The sequence below is a fragment of the Ctenopharyngodon idella genome, chromosome 16, assembly GCF_019924925.1.
Source record: "Ctenopharyngodon idella isolate HZGC_01 chromosome 16, HZGC01, whole genome shotgun sequence".
Taxonomy (NCBI): Eukaryota; Metazoa; Chordata; class Actinopteri; order Cypriniformes; family Xenocyprididae; genus Ctenopharyngodon; species Ctenopharyngodon idella.
The window spans coordinates 9,649,668-9,666,238 of record NC_067235.1 but is presented as its reverse complement, the minus strand read 5'-3'; the positions used below and the strand labels follow the sequence as shown (position 1 = coordinate 9,666,238).

At 34.8% G+C, this 16,571-nt stretch overlaps 1 protein-coding gene across 1 annotated transcript in view; it reads left to right on the top strand.

Annotated features, from left to right (window-relative positions):
- Positions 1-165: 165 nt before the first annotated feature.
- The window catches only part of ano10a (anoctamin 10a), a 41,476-nt gene continuing 25,070 nt past the window's right edge, over positions 166-16,571 (top strand). The window contains exons 1-11 of the mRNA XM_051864282.1: positions 166-354; positions 4,070-4,220; positions 6,973-7,170; positions 7,335-7,469; positions 9,440-9,559; positions 9,888-10,221; positions 10,468-10,703; positions 12,668-12,723; positions 13,063-13,137; positions 13,281-13,463; positions 14,686-14,877. Of these exons, the coding sequence (XP_051720242.1) occupies positions 4,082-4,220; positions 6,973-7,170; positions 7,335-7,469; positions 9,440-9,559; positions 9,888-10,221; positions 10,468-10,703; positions 12,668-12,723; positions 13,063-13,137; positions 13,281-13,463; positions 14,686-14,877 (1,668 nt within the window). The 5' untranslated portion in view covers positions 166-354; positions 4,070-4,081. The remainder of the gene's footprint in view (positions 355-4,069; positions 4,221-6,972; positions 7,171-7,334; positions 7,470-9,439; positions 9,560-9,887; positions 10,222-10,467; positions 10,704-12,667; positions 12,724-13,062; positions 13,138-13,280; positions 13,464-14,685; positions 14,878-16,571) is intronic.

Below are 16,571 nucleotides of genomic sequence, written 5' to 3'. Positions count from 1 at the left end.
AGGATAATGGCGTACACAAATAACTAAACGGATATATTTCAAGCGTATTTACTGTAGTTTCATGGCTGTCTGCAATATGAAATCAGTGTTGATAAATCACTCACAGTTGCACATTCATTGTATTTGTATAACAGGTTTGAACGGTGGGTGGGTGTGATCTAGAATTAGGGCTGTGTCATCTCGATGACGTGGAGGAACTCAAGTCAGCCTTAACTTTAAACCTCTCCGGCTCATACACATGAATTATACCCAAACACAATCAAGGTTTTTAAATCAACTAGCTTAAATGGGCGTCTGAAGTGCAGGACTGACGTCTGTTTCGCGTTCCGGACAGCTGATCGCGCTTGCAACACTGTGAGTAGACATAGTTTACATGTCAGTGGGTTTTCAGGCCTGATATACGGCTTGTGTCATTAATATGCTATTTTACGAGCATTTAAGCTTTGCAAAGTGGTAATAAGGGTGGCATTTGTAGGCTATCGTATAGCCTAAATGTAACTGGGTACACATATATCCTGTCTTTGTATGTTTTCTTGTCGGGCATGTGTGTTTTAGCTCCGCCCAGTGATCAGTCAGGATCCAAAGAAAAGAGACTGTGCTTTTTTCATGTTTACTGTAATAAGAATCACATGCTGCGTTTCCCGAGACATGTCCAGAAACTCCGGGATAGTCCTCTAGGTTTAGTTTCTTTAGGTTTCATTTTTCTTGCCACACCTTTTCGTGCAATGTTACTTTTCAGGGTTTTTTTTAATTCTCTGAATTGCATATTGCATATTCAAGGATGCATGCATCTTCAAATTGGTGATGTTGTGTAGAAAATATTAGGTGTTTAAACAGTTTATTCTACATTTTAGAAGAGGCAGAGGCAATTCATTTGTACATACATGGGCTACATGCATTATTAATCACATCAGGCAATTTGTAGTATAAAAGCAGGCAGACACACAATACAAAAAACACAGTGTGTAATACACACATTTGTTTTGTACCTTTGTGGAGACTTTTGACTTATTTCCATTGACTTATGTTGTTTTTATATTGAACCAATGCTATTTTGATCTCCTAACCCTAACCGTATCCCCAAACCTAACCCTTATAGCATTTTAAACATTAATTACAGCAAACTCAAACATATTCTAAATATATATGTAGTATAATTTAACAATAACAATGAAAAAAGAGGATAAGTACACCCTTACATTAATATCTTCCTGTAGGTCTTTCTTAACTGTTAACTTTGTCATATTGGAGAGTTTTCTTGCATGTACACTCCACCACAACATTTCAATTGGATTGAGGTCTGGACTTTGACTTGTCCATTCCAAACCCTTCAATTTGTTGCTTCAGAGCCATTCTTTTGTGGATTTGCTTGCATGTTTTGGGTAATTATTATGTTGAAAACTCCTTTTATAGTTTAGCTTCAACATTTTTACTGATTGTCTCACATTCTTCCAAAGTATTCTTCGGTGTAATGTGGAATTCAAGTTTGCCAGACCATAAAGCAGCAAACCAATTTCCTGAAGCTGCTTGATCTCTTCTCTTGGAGTGCAGTGGAAAAGTAGATATCTTGGAAAGGGTAGCTATCTGCTATCTACCTTAAAGGGTTAGTTCACCCAAAAATGAAAATTCTGTCATTAATTACTCACCCTCATGCTGTTCCACACCCGTAAGACCTCCATTCATCTTCGGAACACAAATTAAGATATTTTTGTTGAAATCCGATGGCTCAGTGAGGCCTCCATAGCCAGCAATGACATTTCCTCTCTCAAGATCCATTAATGTACTAAAAACATATTTAAATCAGTTCATGTGAGTACAGTGGTTCACTATTAATATTATAAAGCGACGAGAATATAATAATATTTTTGGTGCGCCAAAAAAACAAAATAACGACTTATATAGTGATGGCCGATTTCAAAACACTGCTTCCTGAAGCTTTAGAGCGTTATGAATCAGCGTGTCGAATCAGTGGTTCGGAGCGCCAAAGTCACGTGATTTCAGCAGTTTGGCGGTTTGACATGCGATCCGAATCATGATTCGACACACTGATTCATAACGCTCCGAAGCTTCATGAAGCAGTGTTTTGAAATCGGCCATCACTATATAAGTCGTTATTTTGTTTTTTTGGCGCACCAAAAATATTCTCGTCGCTTTATAATATTAATATTGAACTGATTTAAATATGTTTTTAGTACATTAATGGATCTTGAGAGAGGAAATGTCATTGCTGGCTATGCAGGCCTCACTGAGCCATCGGATTTAAACAAAAATATCTTAATTTGTGTTCCGAATATGAATGAAGTTCTTATGGGTGTGGAACGGCATGAGGGTGAGTAATTAATGACAAAATTTTTTGGGTGAACTAACCCTTTAAGTCCCTTTCCAGATTTTCCTTCAACATTCCTTCTGTTCATGTTGAATAATGTTATGTACTTGATTATGTCCAAAACAGACCAGACCAGTTTGTTGAGTTGCAAACAAGGTCTTCATTTGGCTTCCCTCTTTAATGATGTTCTACTATTTGTTAAATGGATAGTCCACCCAAAAATGAAAATTCTGTCATCATTTACTCACCCTCATGTTGTCCCAAACCTTCTTTCTTCTATGGAACACAAAAGAAGGTGTTTAGAAAAGTTGGTAACCACACAGTTTTGGTTCCCATTGACTAGCTTCCATTGTATAACAGAAATGGCAAACGAAATTTTAAATTTTGGACGGATCCCTTTAAACCGGATTCTAATTTTAGGCTCGATGTAGTAAATGTAGGGGTGTGGTAATGTTTTCACTGAAATAACAAAATATACGTTTGAAGAGTCTGAAGTGTTGACTTTTATATATCGACACTTGTGAATTGTCAACTCCATGAATGTATTTATTTATATACGAATGATATTTTGATTTCATTGTTTTTCACACTTTATACATACAGTATAGGCACTATACAGACATTGTATACATAATGGATAATGTACAGTTGGTCAGCTTATCATTATCACAAAGTTAACCCTGGTCTGTTGGCTTTTGGGATATAAAAAAAATAGAGACCACAGAGTGATACAAGAGACAGGAAAATATCACTGCTATGTTACTATATGGACAGGTGAAATATGGAGTTACAAAATTATACAAACATATGACACAAAATACAAAAAATATTTGACTGCTCAATGCCATAATTGGCCAGTCAGAATCAAATACAGAGTGTGAAATCAAGATCTGTAATGAACAGAGATATGTATTTACAAACTAGTACAATACTTAAAAAAACACCAGTTCCTTTAAAGCACATTCTATTCTCTTTTGTTATTGCTTTTTTTTTTCTTTCAAAATGGATATACATATCTATGTATATACATTTATTTGACAAAAATACTGTAAATACTGTAACAGTAATATTATGAAATATTATTACAGTTTTAAATAACCATTTTCTATTTTAATGTACTTTAAAATGTAACTTATTCCTGTGATGACAACTGAATTTTCAACATCATTACTCCAGTCTTCAGTGTCACATGATTCTTCAGAAATCATTCTAATATGCTGATTTGGTGCACAAAAAATATTTAAAGTTAAGCAGTTATGCTGCTTAATATTTTTTGCAGAAACCATGGTAATTTTTAAAGATTGTTTGATGAATAGAAAGTTTAAAAAGAACGGCATTTATTTGAAGTAAATTTTTATAACTGTGTAAAAGCCTTTACTGTCACTTTTGATTAATTGAATGCATCCTTGTTAAATGAAAGTGTTAATTGTAGAGTATATTGGAATAGTGAGTCATATACAGTGAATTTTATATGATATGTCTTCATCATCAAGCAATACACATGTGACATGACTTTTATTGTAGCACCTAATTGTTAGAATTACCTATTTGCATTTGAGTCCTCTGTGTAACAGGAAAATATTTCCATAAACAGTTATGGATGCAAATAAGGCTCAATGTTTGCCGGGTGAAATGTGTGGTGTTTCTTGTGGTGTGTATTCTGTATCTGAATCTTGAGGAGAGTGATATGTTTTATTTATAAATTTTTTGCCCCTTGCCTCTCTTCGTCTGTGTGTTACACAGGGATCAGGAAAAATGCATCTTGGCTTGTCGTTTTCTGACAGTGATGTCTCTTCGTTCACCCCTCTGGTGGTCCTGGAGCTTGCTTATGACACTAAAGCAGAGGCCATCACTTGGTTACTAAACAGGATCAGAGACAAGCAGCAAAATGGAGGTGAGACCCCTGGCATGTTACATCTTGGGATAGAGGTTGACAGGAACTGAACATTTTCTGAAATATCTACTTGGCTTTTGAAGTTGTCTGTGTTTGAAGTCCATTCTTTGTCCTTTGGGCCTCTGTCAATGTTACTCAACCACTGTGACCCACCAAATGTGAACCCTGCCCTTCACAGAGGTCACGGACATAGAATATCAGATTCTGCCTGTAGAGGAAAAACACATGCTTCTCTTAAGTTACTTCATTCATATTGCTTGCACAGACACTTGGTTCTGATAAAAATGAACAACTCTGTGTCATATTAACTGCTCAGGACTGTATTTGTTAATTAAAATAGTCTGATGCTACAATGTTAAATAGATAGTATTACTAGTTCTGTCTTTAATTTTTATTGTACTCAAACAAGCTGCAGTAAATGATAAAGTAATGCTGTAATGTTTCAATACTATAAACCAGTAACATGAGCTCTTATTATATGAAACTGTTTTTATATGAAAATTAAGAGCTGATGATGGTTCAGTGACATTATGGTCATTTATTCAAAAATGAATAAAAAATGTAATTTATGCACACAATTTCTTGAATATGCCTTTTCTTTGATGAGCATGTTTATGATTTCATTCTGTATTAAAATTCATTTTGGGCATAAAGTTAAAAATGTCAGGGTTATGCAACTGTTAATTAATTTCTAAAAAGAATTAAGTCGTTTTCCATAATTTATTAATAATAATAATTATTATTATTATCAAAACTGCTTCACTGCCTATAGTATTTCACACCCTTTGTCTGCAACATCAAAGTCATGTGGTGCAGCCAACATGCAGAAAAAAATAAAACATAAAACAGGAAATGATTCCCTCATGACTGTTCTCTGATGGAATGAGCTGCCAACCTCAACCCAATCTGCTGAGACCAAAAAAAGAAAAAAAGGGCCATCTTTCTTTTCCTTCCTGCATTTCACCTCTGCGCTACCTCTTGTTTACTAAATTAGTTTTTTACCAAACCTGTTGGGTCTATGACAAATTGTTTGTGATATTCCTTATTTGTAAGGATAAATGAATAAATGTAAATGTATATCAAGGTCAGTAATTCCAATAATTGCTTTCCTTTTTATAACAAGGCAAGATTAGTACAGTTTGTAAAATTTCATGTGGTGCGAGTTCTCAAAAAATATATTTAAAAACTAAAAACGTGAAAAGAAAATATATTTAATACATCTTACTTGACATTTTTAGAGTAATTAAACTGAAACGTTTCTTGAAAATAGATTAAAAATATTTCAAAACCATATGAAACCAACATGAACACAGAGAAAGTACATTTTGTAAGGTATAAATATAAAGTTCTTTCATGAAATTCTAGATAGCGCAGGCTGATAGGTCCTTCAAGGGATAGTTTACCCAAAAATGAAAATTATCCCATGATTTACTCACCCTCAAGCCATCCTAGGTGTATCTTCTTTTAGACGAACAAAATCAGAGATATATTTAAAAATATCCTTAGTCCTCTAAGGTTTATAATGGTTGTAAATATTTAAAACAAATATTTAAAAATATTTTAACTTTATAAATTCAAATAACTAGTTTCCAGCGGACAGCCATACTACGCAAGTCAATTTGCGGTGGAAGAGTATCCTTTGACCTGACGCACAACATAATGACGAATGCGGAGGCGCAGAGGATAGAGCAAAACAAATCACTGGTCACGGATTATAAATCTAATACGATAATTTTTAAAATGAAATTTTGGAGGATTTCAATATTAGAGAATCTGAGCTTAAATTTGTTGCACAGCCCAATTTGTTTAAACTGTGAGAGGCGTCTAAGCTTACACTACTCCTGCATCCTGCGTCATACTTCGTGTCAGAGGATTACTCATTTGGCCCAAGTTGTCCGCCGGAAGCTAGTTATTTGAATTTATAAAGTTTTGAATATGGATATTTTTCTTACAAAAACGAATCACTTCGCTTTATTAACCCCCTGGAGCCATATGGATTTTTTTAATGGATGGATGCATTATTTTTGACTTCAAAACACGGCCATTATAAACCTTGGAGGACTAAGGATATTTTTAAATATATCTTAAATTGTGTTAGCCTGAAAGAAGATAATCATATACACTTAGGATGGCTTGAGGGTGAGTAAATCATTAGATAATTTTCATTTTTGGGTGAACTATCCCTTTAACTTATTCTGCTTGCAAGCTGCTGTATCAGTAGCCAATGAGCTCGCTGCTCAACCTTCAAATACTTGGTCAGCATTTGCTATAGGAGTGGAGCATGCTTTCAGAAACCCTCCACCTTTCCCAGCTCCACCTGTATAGATCTGCTATGGGTAATTCATGTATGTTTTCCCAGCATGTTTTACTTGCTCAGTGTATCGTGTATATATTGGCAGTAGCAAGTCCCGTACTTGCTCTGCAGCAGCAGCAGCGTAACAGATCTATTCCACCGAGACCAAACATATCAACATTATCATATCCATTACAATGCCAAACACTCCAAAAGATGCCATGACAGAAATAGATTTTTAAGACTTTGCTTTTTCCTTACAGAGGGCACTCTTACATGTTAATGATTCTGATATACATATTTCATATTATGATCTGTCATCAAATGAGTTTTCTTTTGTTTATAAAATGTAGTTCAGAAAACAATACATTTTAGTGTCAATTTTATACACGCGTGTCAGTTATCAGGACATTGACCATGAGAAATAACCAGTTCCTAAAACTCTGATTTCTTTTACAGGAGCAGAGTTGTTGGTGGATCAAGTACTGTTTCCAGCTCAGGATGGTCAGAAGTCTAATCCAAATGTCTTTGTGGTGGGTTCCACGTTACAGAGGCTCTTAAATGGAGCTGAGGATGTTGGGTTGTTTAAGGAGTTTCAAGATGGCACAATGAGAGCATTCACTTATGCCAACAGAGAAAGCTTTAAAGTCTTTGAGGGTGAGGTTCAGTTCTAACCGAATATCAAGAGTATGATAGTGTGCTGCTGTATTGTTTTTTTCAAAGTATGTTAAGAAAACAATGTTGGGATTTTTGTTCCTCATATAGGCTTCACATAGATTTGGTCCTGGTTGTTCTATAATACTGTTGTGTTGTACTCATAGGAGATGGTCAAACATTTCTCAGTGAGGCGGAGTGTCAATACATTATCAAACATGAGTTGGACACACTTAGAGCTAAGACTGAAGAGCATGTTCCAGGATACCCTAAGCTTAAGCTCTACCCTGGAAAATCAGTTGGTAAGTGTATTTCTTTGTATTACCAAGTTACCAACTGCACTAGATTAGCAATTAAAGCTTCTTTAATGTTGAAAAGCGCTTCCTGTTGCAAGTATGGGAAAATGGTTGGTGCATGTTGCGTTGTCAAATGCACGTTAGAGCAACCCAAACTCAGAGCATATGTAGAGATGGAGTTTGTGTGGAGCAACATTTACTGTAAACTGAGCCACTCTGAGACGCTGCAAACACTGGCTGATCATGAGCTGGTCACGTGAAAAAACACAGTGTCGCACTTCACTCTGAAATATGCATATATTTATTTAATGAAATGGCAGCCTTAGCGATTTTATATTCGCACTAAGCCATATCACAATTTTGGTTTTATTTCGATTAATCTTGCAGCCCTACAGTAACTGCACTTTTAAATCTGCTGTGTAATTTTTTTTTATGTTAAAATGCTCTTATCAGTTTAACCCAATTTAACAACATTACCTCAAACAATAGTGTGTATCTTAAAGGGTTAGTTCACCCAAAAATCACCTCACCCTCAAGTCGTTCCACACCCGTAAGACCTTCGGTCATCTTTAGAACACAAATTAAGATATTTTTGATGAAATCCGATGAGGAAATCAGTGAGGCCTCTATTGCCAGCAAGATAATTTACACTTTCAGATGCCCAGAAAGGTACTAAAAACATATTTAAAAGTTCATGTGAGTACAGTGATTCAACCTTAATATTATAAAGGGACAAGAATACTTTTTGTGTGCCAAAAAACAAAATAATGACTTTTCAACAATATCTAGTGATGGGCGATTTCAAAACACTGCTTCGAAGCTTTACGAATCTTTTGTTTCGGATCGCGTATCAAACTGCCAAAGTCACGTGAACTATTGAAATTTTGAAAAACTTCTGACGTAATGAAGCCTTGTTTACTGAAATCACGTGACTTTGGCGCTCCGAACTACTGATTCGAAACAAAAGCTTCGAAGCAGTGTTTTGAAATCGGCCATCACTAGTTATTGTTGAAAAGTCGTTATTTAGTTTTTTTGGCGGACAAAAAGTATTCTTGTCGCTCACTGAGCCATCGGATTTCATCAAAAATATCTTAATTTGTTTTCCGAAGATGAACGAAGGTCTTACGGGTGTAGAACGACATGATGGTGAGTAATAAATTACAGAATTTTCATTTTTGGGTGAACTAACCCTTTAAAGTCAACTTGAAAACAAAATCGACCCCCTTTGCATGTTTCGGAATGTTATTCATCTTTGCATCTTATTCTTAAAAATTGTTCATCCTCATAATCTTTCTTCAAAATGTAATATATTGCTCCATCTTTTTTGAGGGGAGAGTGGTGAAAATGCTTTTAACCAATGACATTTGACATTATTGATGCAAATGTGTTTGATTGTTTATTATTTACTTAATTCAAAGTTGAAATTCAGGTATAGAATTCAATTAGGGAATATAAATATCAGTATTTGTAATATATACTAAGTAATTCTTTTTTTTCTTCTTTTTTTGCATTCTGATTTGCCACATGATTTAAATTTATACTGCCACCTATTGTTGTGGATGTATCATATAACAGAAACAAAAACATTTTGGCTTACCACTGATAGAGTGGAGCAACCCGATGAATTTATCACCTATGATTATTTTATTATGCAACTGAAAGTAATGTTAATAAGTGAGTAGTATTTGGCAGGTCATGCGTTCTCAACATGGCGGCTCCCATGAGTGAGAGACCCTCCCCTTGTAGGATAAAACGTAATTTTTAATCCACTGACATCTTCATCTCATTTGGGAGTACATCATTTTAAACATTTGTCAAAAATTCACCATTCAAACCATCATATTTGCTGTTTAACAATATTAATCCTTTAGTATTTTTAAAATCACGTGTTTTTTTTTCCCCACAATGCTTTTTTTTTTTTTTTTTTTTTCATTTTTGAATATTAAGTTAAATTTTGATGGTTAACTCTTTTTCAGTGCGGAGATTGCAATCCAAAGGTGTCCTATACCAGTATTTCCCGCTCCATAACAAAGAAGACCTTAAGAGACTCTCCTTCTCATGGTACAAAAAGATCAAACTGTCCTTCCAGCCACTGGGTGAGTCACTCTGTCTGTGTGCGCTGGCAGCATGAACTTTAAACCCAACTCCAGACTTTATATCAGTTTTCTGATATAACTTAATGTGAAAAGAATTTCACAAGAATTTTGGTTATATAAGTATGGCTGAATGTCTTATTTGGTGGCTGGGTGGGTGTGATACTTTGCTTCTCTTGAATTATTGTGGGATTTTAAAGAAAACTCTTGATTGCTTGCTTCATGCAAATGTAAAGTGAAGCAGAATTTTACCTGCTCCATCTTAAAAAACCCAATGTTGTGCTATATTCATTGAAGATGAAAGATTCTCTTTGTGTCCTCCATGATATAGATGACATCAGATGTTACTTTGGTGAGGGTCTGGCGCTCTACTTTGGATTTCTGGAGTATTTCACGTTTGCCTTGGTACCCATGGCCCTCATTGGTATCCCTTACTACTTCTTTGACTGGGAGGACTATGACAAGTACGTTCTGTTTGCTGTCTTCAACCTGGTTTGGTCTACAGTTTTCCTGGAAGTGTGGAAGAGATGCAGCGCTACGTTAGCGTACGGGTGGGGAACGCTAAGCCGCAAAAAAGCATTTGAAGAACCGAGGCCTGGATTCCATGGAGCTCTGGGGTTTAATCCAGTCACGGGGCGAGAGGAACCAGTCTACCCTAGCTCCAAGTACAATTTTTGAAATATTTTCATGTTTTGGCAGAAAAAAGGCATATTAAGCACATCTTTTATAGCCTACTTTGGTTAGCACAAAAACCTGGTTTGCATGTCTCAGACCTTTAGCATACAGTAATGGAGACTTATAAATTTAATAATACACACATACAACTGCATATTCTAAATCAACATCAAACAAATAGCATGATAAATATAGATGCTCAATTTGTTTTAACAGTGTTTGTTTTTCCATGACAGGCGGCAATTGAGGATATATTTGGTATCCGTTCCTTTCGTTCTGCTGTGCCTGTATCTGTCCTTTTACGTGATGATGGTTTACTTTGACATGGAGAACTGGGCCATAAATATATACCATGAAAATCCAAACTTTGCGACCAGCATTCTGATGTTTGTTCCCAGTATCATCTATGCTGTGGTCATTGAGATCATGAACTTACTGTATCGCTATGCTGCTGAGTTTCTCACAGACTGGGGTGAGTCTGAAATTCTTTCTCTTTTCTTTCTTCTTTTATCATCTTTGGTTACACTTTATTTTAGTGGTCCACTTTAGACATTCTACTAACTATAAGTAACTTTGCAACTATATGTCAACTAGTATTAGTAGACTGTAGTAGACTGTTAGGTTAGGGTTAGGTGTTAAGGCCCCGATATGCAACCAAAATCAAAGAACAATCTGGTGTGATGCTGTTTCGAACAAAATCAGGCCAAAACGAAGTTCATTTTGTGTTTGTTTCGGGAGTTCGAAACAGCTTGCCAAAGCGAACGTTACGGAAAAGTTCGCTCCGGCTGGTAAACGCCATCAAACTACCATTGGCCCATGGCTATTACGTAATAGTTAGGTGTGGCTCTGAGGCTCCGCCTTCTTTGACATGGAAATGTTCTCCGCTTAATTTCTTCTGTTCAGTCCCTCAAGGTCAGACGTCCGTGAGTAAAAACGTGAACACACTGGAGAGCCTCTTTATAGTTTATGGTATAGAAAATTAAGTTGTAATTCTAATTGAAAAAGATACTGACACTGTTTTTTCATGTTTAATACTGTAAAGCTGCTTGCTTTTAAACAATCTATTGTATAAAGTTGTATATAAATATACGTGACATTACTGGAGTGCCGAATCTCTGAGCTCGTGCTCATGTTGTCTTAACTACTGTTTTCTGACTGCTGTCATTTTTGTTGTTGTGTTTATATTGTTATTTAAAGGAAACCACACATATTCATATAAGCAGTGTAGGCGGCATCAGGATGTTCACTAATGCTATACAAAACCACTGCTCATGTATCTCGGACTTCATTTTACCCCAAAGCGAAGAATGAAAAAGAACTTCACCATGAGTATATCAGGGCCTTTAGACTTCAGATTAGCAGAATAAGTTGACATGTAGTTGCCAAGTTACTTACAGTCAGTAGAATGTCTGTTGGGGACCATCACAATAAAGTGTTAGCAGGTATTAAGCAGACAGTCAACTAATAATCTAATGACTAGTAGTTGACTTGTAGTTACTTATAGTTAGTAGAATGTCTAAAGTGGACCATTGAAATACAGTGTTATCTCATCTTCTTTTCAGTTTATTGATTTTTTTTTTTTTTTTTTTGTATCTTTGCTCAATAATAATTGAACGCTATTTTGTAATCTTTGTAAAAAATAAATAAATAAATAAGTGACCAAATTTAAAATATGAAATAAAATCACACTGTGAGATATGTTGCTATTACAAGATATGAAGTCATATCTTGCTATTGCAAAATATAGTCATGTTGCAAAACTGAACGTATAGCAGTTAATGTAGTCAAAATTACATGAAATATATTTTTAATTGTTAGCTATAAAGTCACAATTTGCTTTTTATTTAGAATTTTGAAGCAGGAACAAGCATCCACATTGTCTTTACCAGGAACATCACTAAAAATTTACTTCTGTCTAAACATTTTTGACTCAAAGTCCACCTGTTGTCCAACACAGTATTTGAAGGCCCCCCTCCCCTCCATATACAGTATGTTAAGACATTTCCAGAATTTGTTGCTGTAATTATGAAAAAGCTATTTGTTTAAAAATAATAATATTAATTAATTAATTAATTAATTAGTTAATTAACTTAATTTTATTTGTTTATATGTAACATTTTTCAATTTAGATTAGAGTTTATTTTAATATATAAGAGATTTTAAAGATATTATTTTAATATAATCAATTTATTAATTTAAATACTTTTAAGTCATCCTGCTACCTCCTTGGAAGTTTGCTGATGCCTCCTCGTGTGCTCCGGCCCCCCTGGTTGAAAACCACTGGTCTAAATTATATTTCTGTGTGACTTAGCCATAATTTCATATAAATGCTATTAATGCCTTACTCTAATTGTTTTATTTATTTATTACTCTTGAAATTAAATTGTTTCCTCCCAACATGGAGGTAAATCCCATTCCATGTATTTTGTTGTTCAGAAAACCACAGATTGGAGTCATCATATCAAAACCACCTCGTGCTCAAGGTTTTGGTGGTATGCTTTCAATTTTTTTGTGTGTTTTTATACTTCACATAGTCTTATAACTGCACATTTTACTAATTCATTGATATTTTACCTCTTGTAAATATATTTCTGCCTGCAATATAGGGTTCCCACTAATTTTCAAAAGTGTGATTTTCAGGCCTGGAAATATTAAAAAGTCATCTCTATATCATTACATTTAAAAATCTTTATTCATTTATCATGAACGACAGGAAAAGTAGTGAAAATGCTTTGGGTTAAAGGTGTGGGAACCCTATATTAGAGGCAGATTTATAAAGTGCAAATTTAGTCTTAATTATTTAATTTTTTGTTGTTGTTGTTTGTTTTCAGTTTAACTTCGTAAACTGCTTTGCCTCTCTCTTCTATATTGCCTTTGTCATGCAAGATATGGTGCTTCTGAGACAGGTGAGTATTTCTGAGCTCAGCTGCATGGACAAACAATAAATCAAGTGAAGTTGAATGACTTGATAACCTATGATTTAAAAGGGGCATTATAGTTTTAAATGGAAGTAACTTTGCCTCTTGCCTGTGTGTGTGTGGATCATCAGAGTTTGGCCACCCTGCTCATAACCTCACAAATACTGAATCAAGTGATGGAGGCCTTCCTGCCATACTGGCTGCAGAGGAGGAGGAACAAGAAGGCACATAAGAGGATGAGGAGGCTGATGGGTGATAAAGAGCTCCCCCTGCTGGAACAAGTTCAGCTGGAAACTGAAATGAACACCTATCTGGTAGGCCCTAGTAACCATTATCATTTTGGATTTTGTAAACAAGCACTTAGGATGTGTATGTGTGTATGTATAAATAAATATATATGTATAAATAAATATATATAATATACACACACATATATACATATTTACCTAAAACCTTCCCCGTTCAGACAGTAATGTCCACATTCAAGCATTTCATACAATGCTTAAACTGCTCATCCTTTAACAGCAGATTTTGTTCACAACCGAACCAACTTACAGTCATGACTTAAATATGATTTTCATTTACAATAATAAAACCTAAAATTCTGTATTAGTACCTTTTCATGCTATCAGTCGTGCACATACTCAAGCTCAGAGGATCTGTTCTTGGCTCTTTCTTGTGACTTGTAAATTCAGTGTTAACTAGAGACTGGAGCTTTACGTTTCACTTTAAACAGGCCTCACAACAGAAGGGGCCTCTGTCCGCATGAGCTCGAAAAAGAACCCCACTCCCCGCCATCACGGAAATTAATAGGGGCTTAGGGCAAAAATGCCACCAAATTTAATAAAAACGCCCCCCAAAAATCAAGATGTATGGGGCAAAAATGTCCTTGTATAAGTTCTTTTTTTAATATTTATAACAGGATATAGAGTGCTGTTTTCCCGAATATTAGCACGATTGCAAATGTGATAGCCTATTAATTTTATACAACAGTTCAATTAACAAGATGGACAACCGAATTGCAAAGGCCGCCTCTGCTGGAGCTCTGACCGGTTCATTTGAATCAATGAGGTGTTGATTCGGGAATAGATGCCATCGGATCGGTCAAATTCACAAATGAATCATTGAATCACTCAGTGAGATTTACTGATTGAAAAATTTACTTTAATTGAAAAAAATCATTGATTGAAAAGAACCTTGAATCGGACACCGCTCTCGCATCTCTGAGCGAGTAACAATTTCTTCAGTTCAAAATAACAAGGATTGACATGTTTTTTATAAAGTATAGTAAAAAGTACGATAGTATGCTTTGGAATTTAGTGAAGTAAAAGTTAGTTTCTAAAAATAAATATACTCTGATAAAGTACTGATACTTGAAAAATGTACTTAAGTACAGAAACAAAGTAAAAATACTTTATTACTGTCCACCACTGGTTTCTTGCACCAAAAACAGTCATAATTTAGTTTTACGTGACCATTTTCTGTCCCTCTTTGACATTTAGAATTGAATCTCTCTAAAATATCTTTGATCATCAGGGCACATTTGATGACTACCTTGAGCAGTTCCTGTTGTTTGGCTATGTGAGCCTGTTCTCCTGTGTGTATCCGCTGGCTGCTGTGCTGGTGGTGCTGAACAACATCACTGAGGTTTACTCTGACGCCTTCAAGATGTGCCATGTTTTCAAGCGTCCCTTCTCAGAACCAGCCGCGAACATCGGGGTGTGGCAGGTGAGAAGACTGCATGAGAAAGTCTCACATCCAGAAGTGTTGATCATTTCTGTACTTTAAAGAAGGCTTAAGAGACAGAAAAAATGTACAGTGCTATAAAAGGCCGAGTACAATCTGACAAACTTCAATAATAGTATATTATAATGGTCAATAAGAGCCCATATAATAATAATAATAATAATAATAATAATAATAATAATAATAATAATAATGGAATTTGTCTTTTGGATGTATGTGTTAAAATCAAATCCAGAAAAGAAAGTGCTATTATAAATATACATTAGCAGTCAAAAATTGGGCCATACCTACTCATTCTTTAAAGGTACACTATGTAACTTTTTTGTTCAAAATCCTTCTTCCAAAATGTGCTTTTGTCTTACTCTGATTCACTATGATTCACTTCATCCAAAAAATTTAAATTCTGTCATTATTTGATCTTATTTACGACCTGTATTCCCTTCTGTTCCATATGCTGTTGTTTTGATTGTGGAACACAAACAAATGTGGAATATCTTCCTGCAACTCTTTTCCATACAACAGTAGTTAATACTGACCTTGTCTAACAAGGTCCAGAAAGGCCAAAGGACACCAAAAGTTCAAAAGAACAGCACTTATTTAAAGTAGAACTTTTTTTTGAATATGAGCATAACTCAGTAGTGGACAAAGTACACAAATCATGTACTTGAGTTAAAGCACAAATGCCCTAATGAGATACTACTACTGTAAAAAAATAGAAGGGTCCCACTTTATATTAGGTGGCCTTAACTACTATGTACTTACATCAAAAAATAAGTACAATGTTCTTATTGTGTTCATAATGTATTGCAAAACACTTTTGCTGCTATTGAGGTAGGATACGGGTAAGGTTAGGGACAGGTTTGGTGGTATGGGTGGGTTTAAGGGTCGGTTAGGGTCTAAGGGATGGGTCAACAGTGTAATTATAGATGTAATGACAGAAATTAATTAGAGATGTAATTACATTCAGGTTTTTTTTTTTTTTTTTTTTTAAATATAAGTACAATGTAAAAACATGAATGTACAAAATAAGTGCATGGTATCAAATGATTAATCTTAAATGTAAGTACATAGTAGTTAAGGCCACCTAATATAAAGTGGGACTAATATAAGTAATATACTTCAGTAAAAAGTACAAAAGTACTGAATGTATTAATTTACTGAAGTATCAAATATAAAACTCATCACTTATTTATTTGAAATTTGATATGTTCCATCATCTTAAGGAAGATTTGTGGAAGCAAGACATTGAATATACATGATGTGGAAGTAAAACATTATAAAAAATCAGAACTTTCACAATCAGTTGATATGACTGATAAAGTGTGTGCTCAAACAAGTGAAAACCACAACAAACTATGCCATTCAATATTTTAAAAACAAGGAAATTTTGCATTATTAATAGCTTGTCAATATTAAAATCCACCGCACACTCAAGCTCTAGAGATCATTTCTCCTGGATTTTGGCTTATTTTCACACAGATATGACCAACTTTGTTACTGTTCACCACTGATATCACATCAATCAAAATTCACTATTTATTATAGTATAATATGTATTATTTCCACATTTTGGAGTCAACAGATCTATGGAATGGCACTGGGAATTAGTCAATTCAAGTCATCTTTATTTATATAGAGATTTATACAATACAGATAGTTTCAAAGCAGCTTTACAT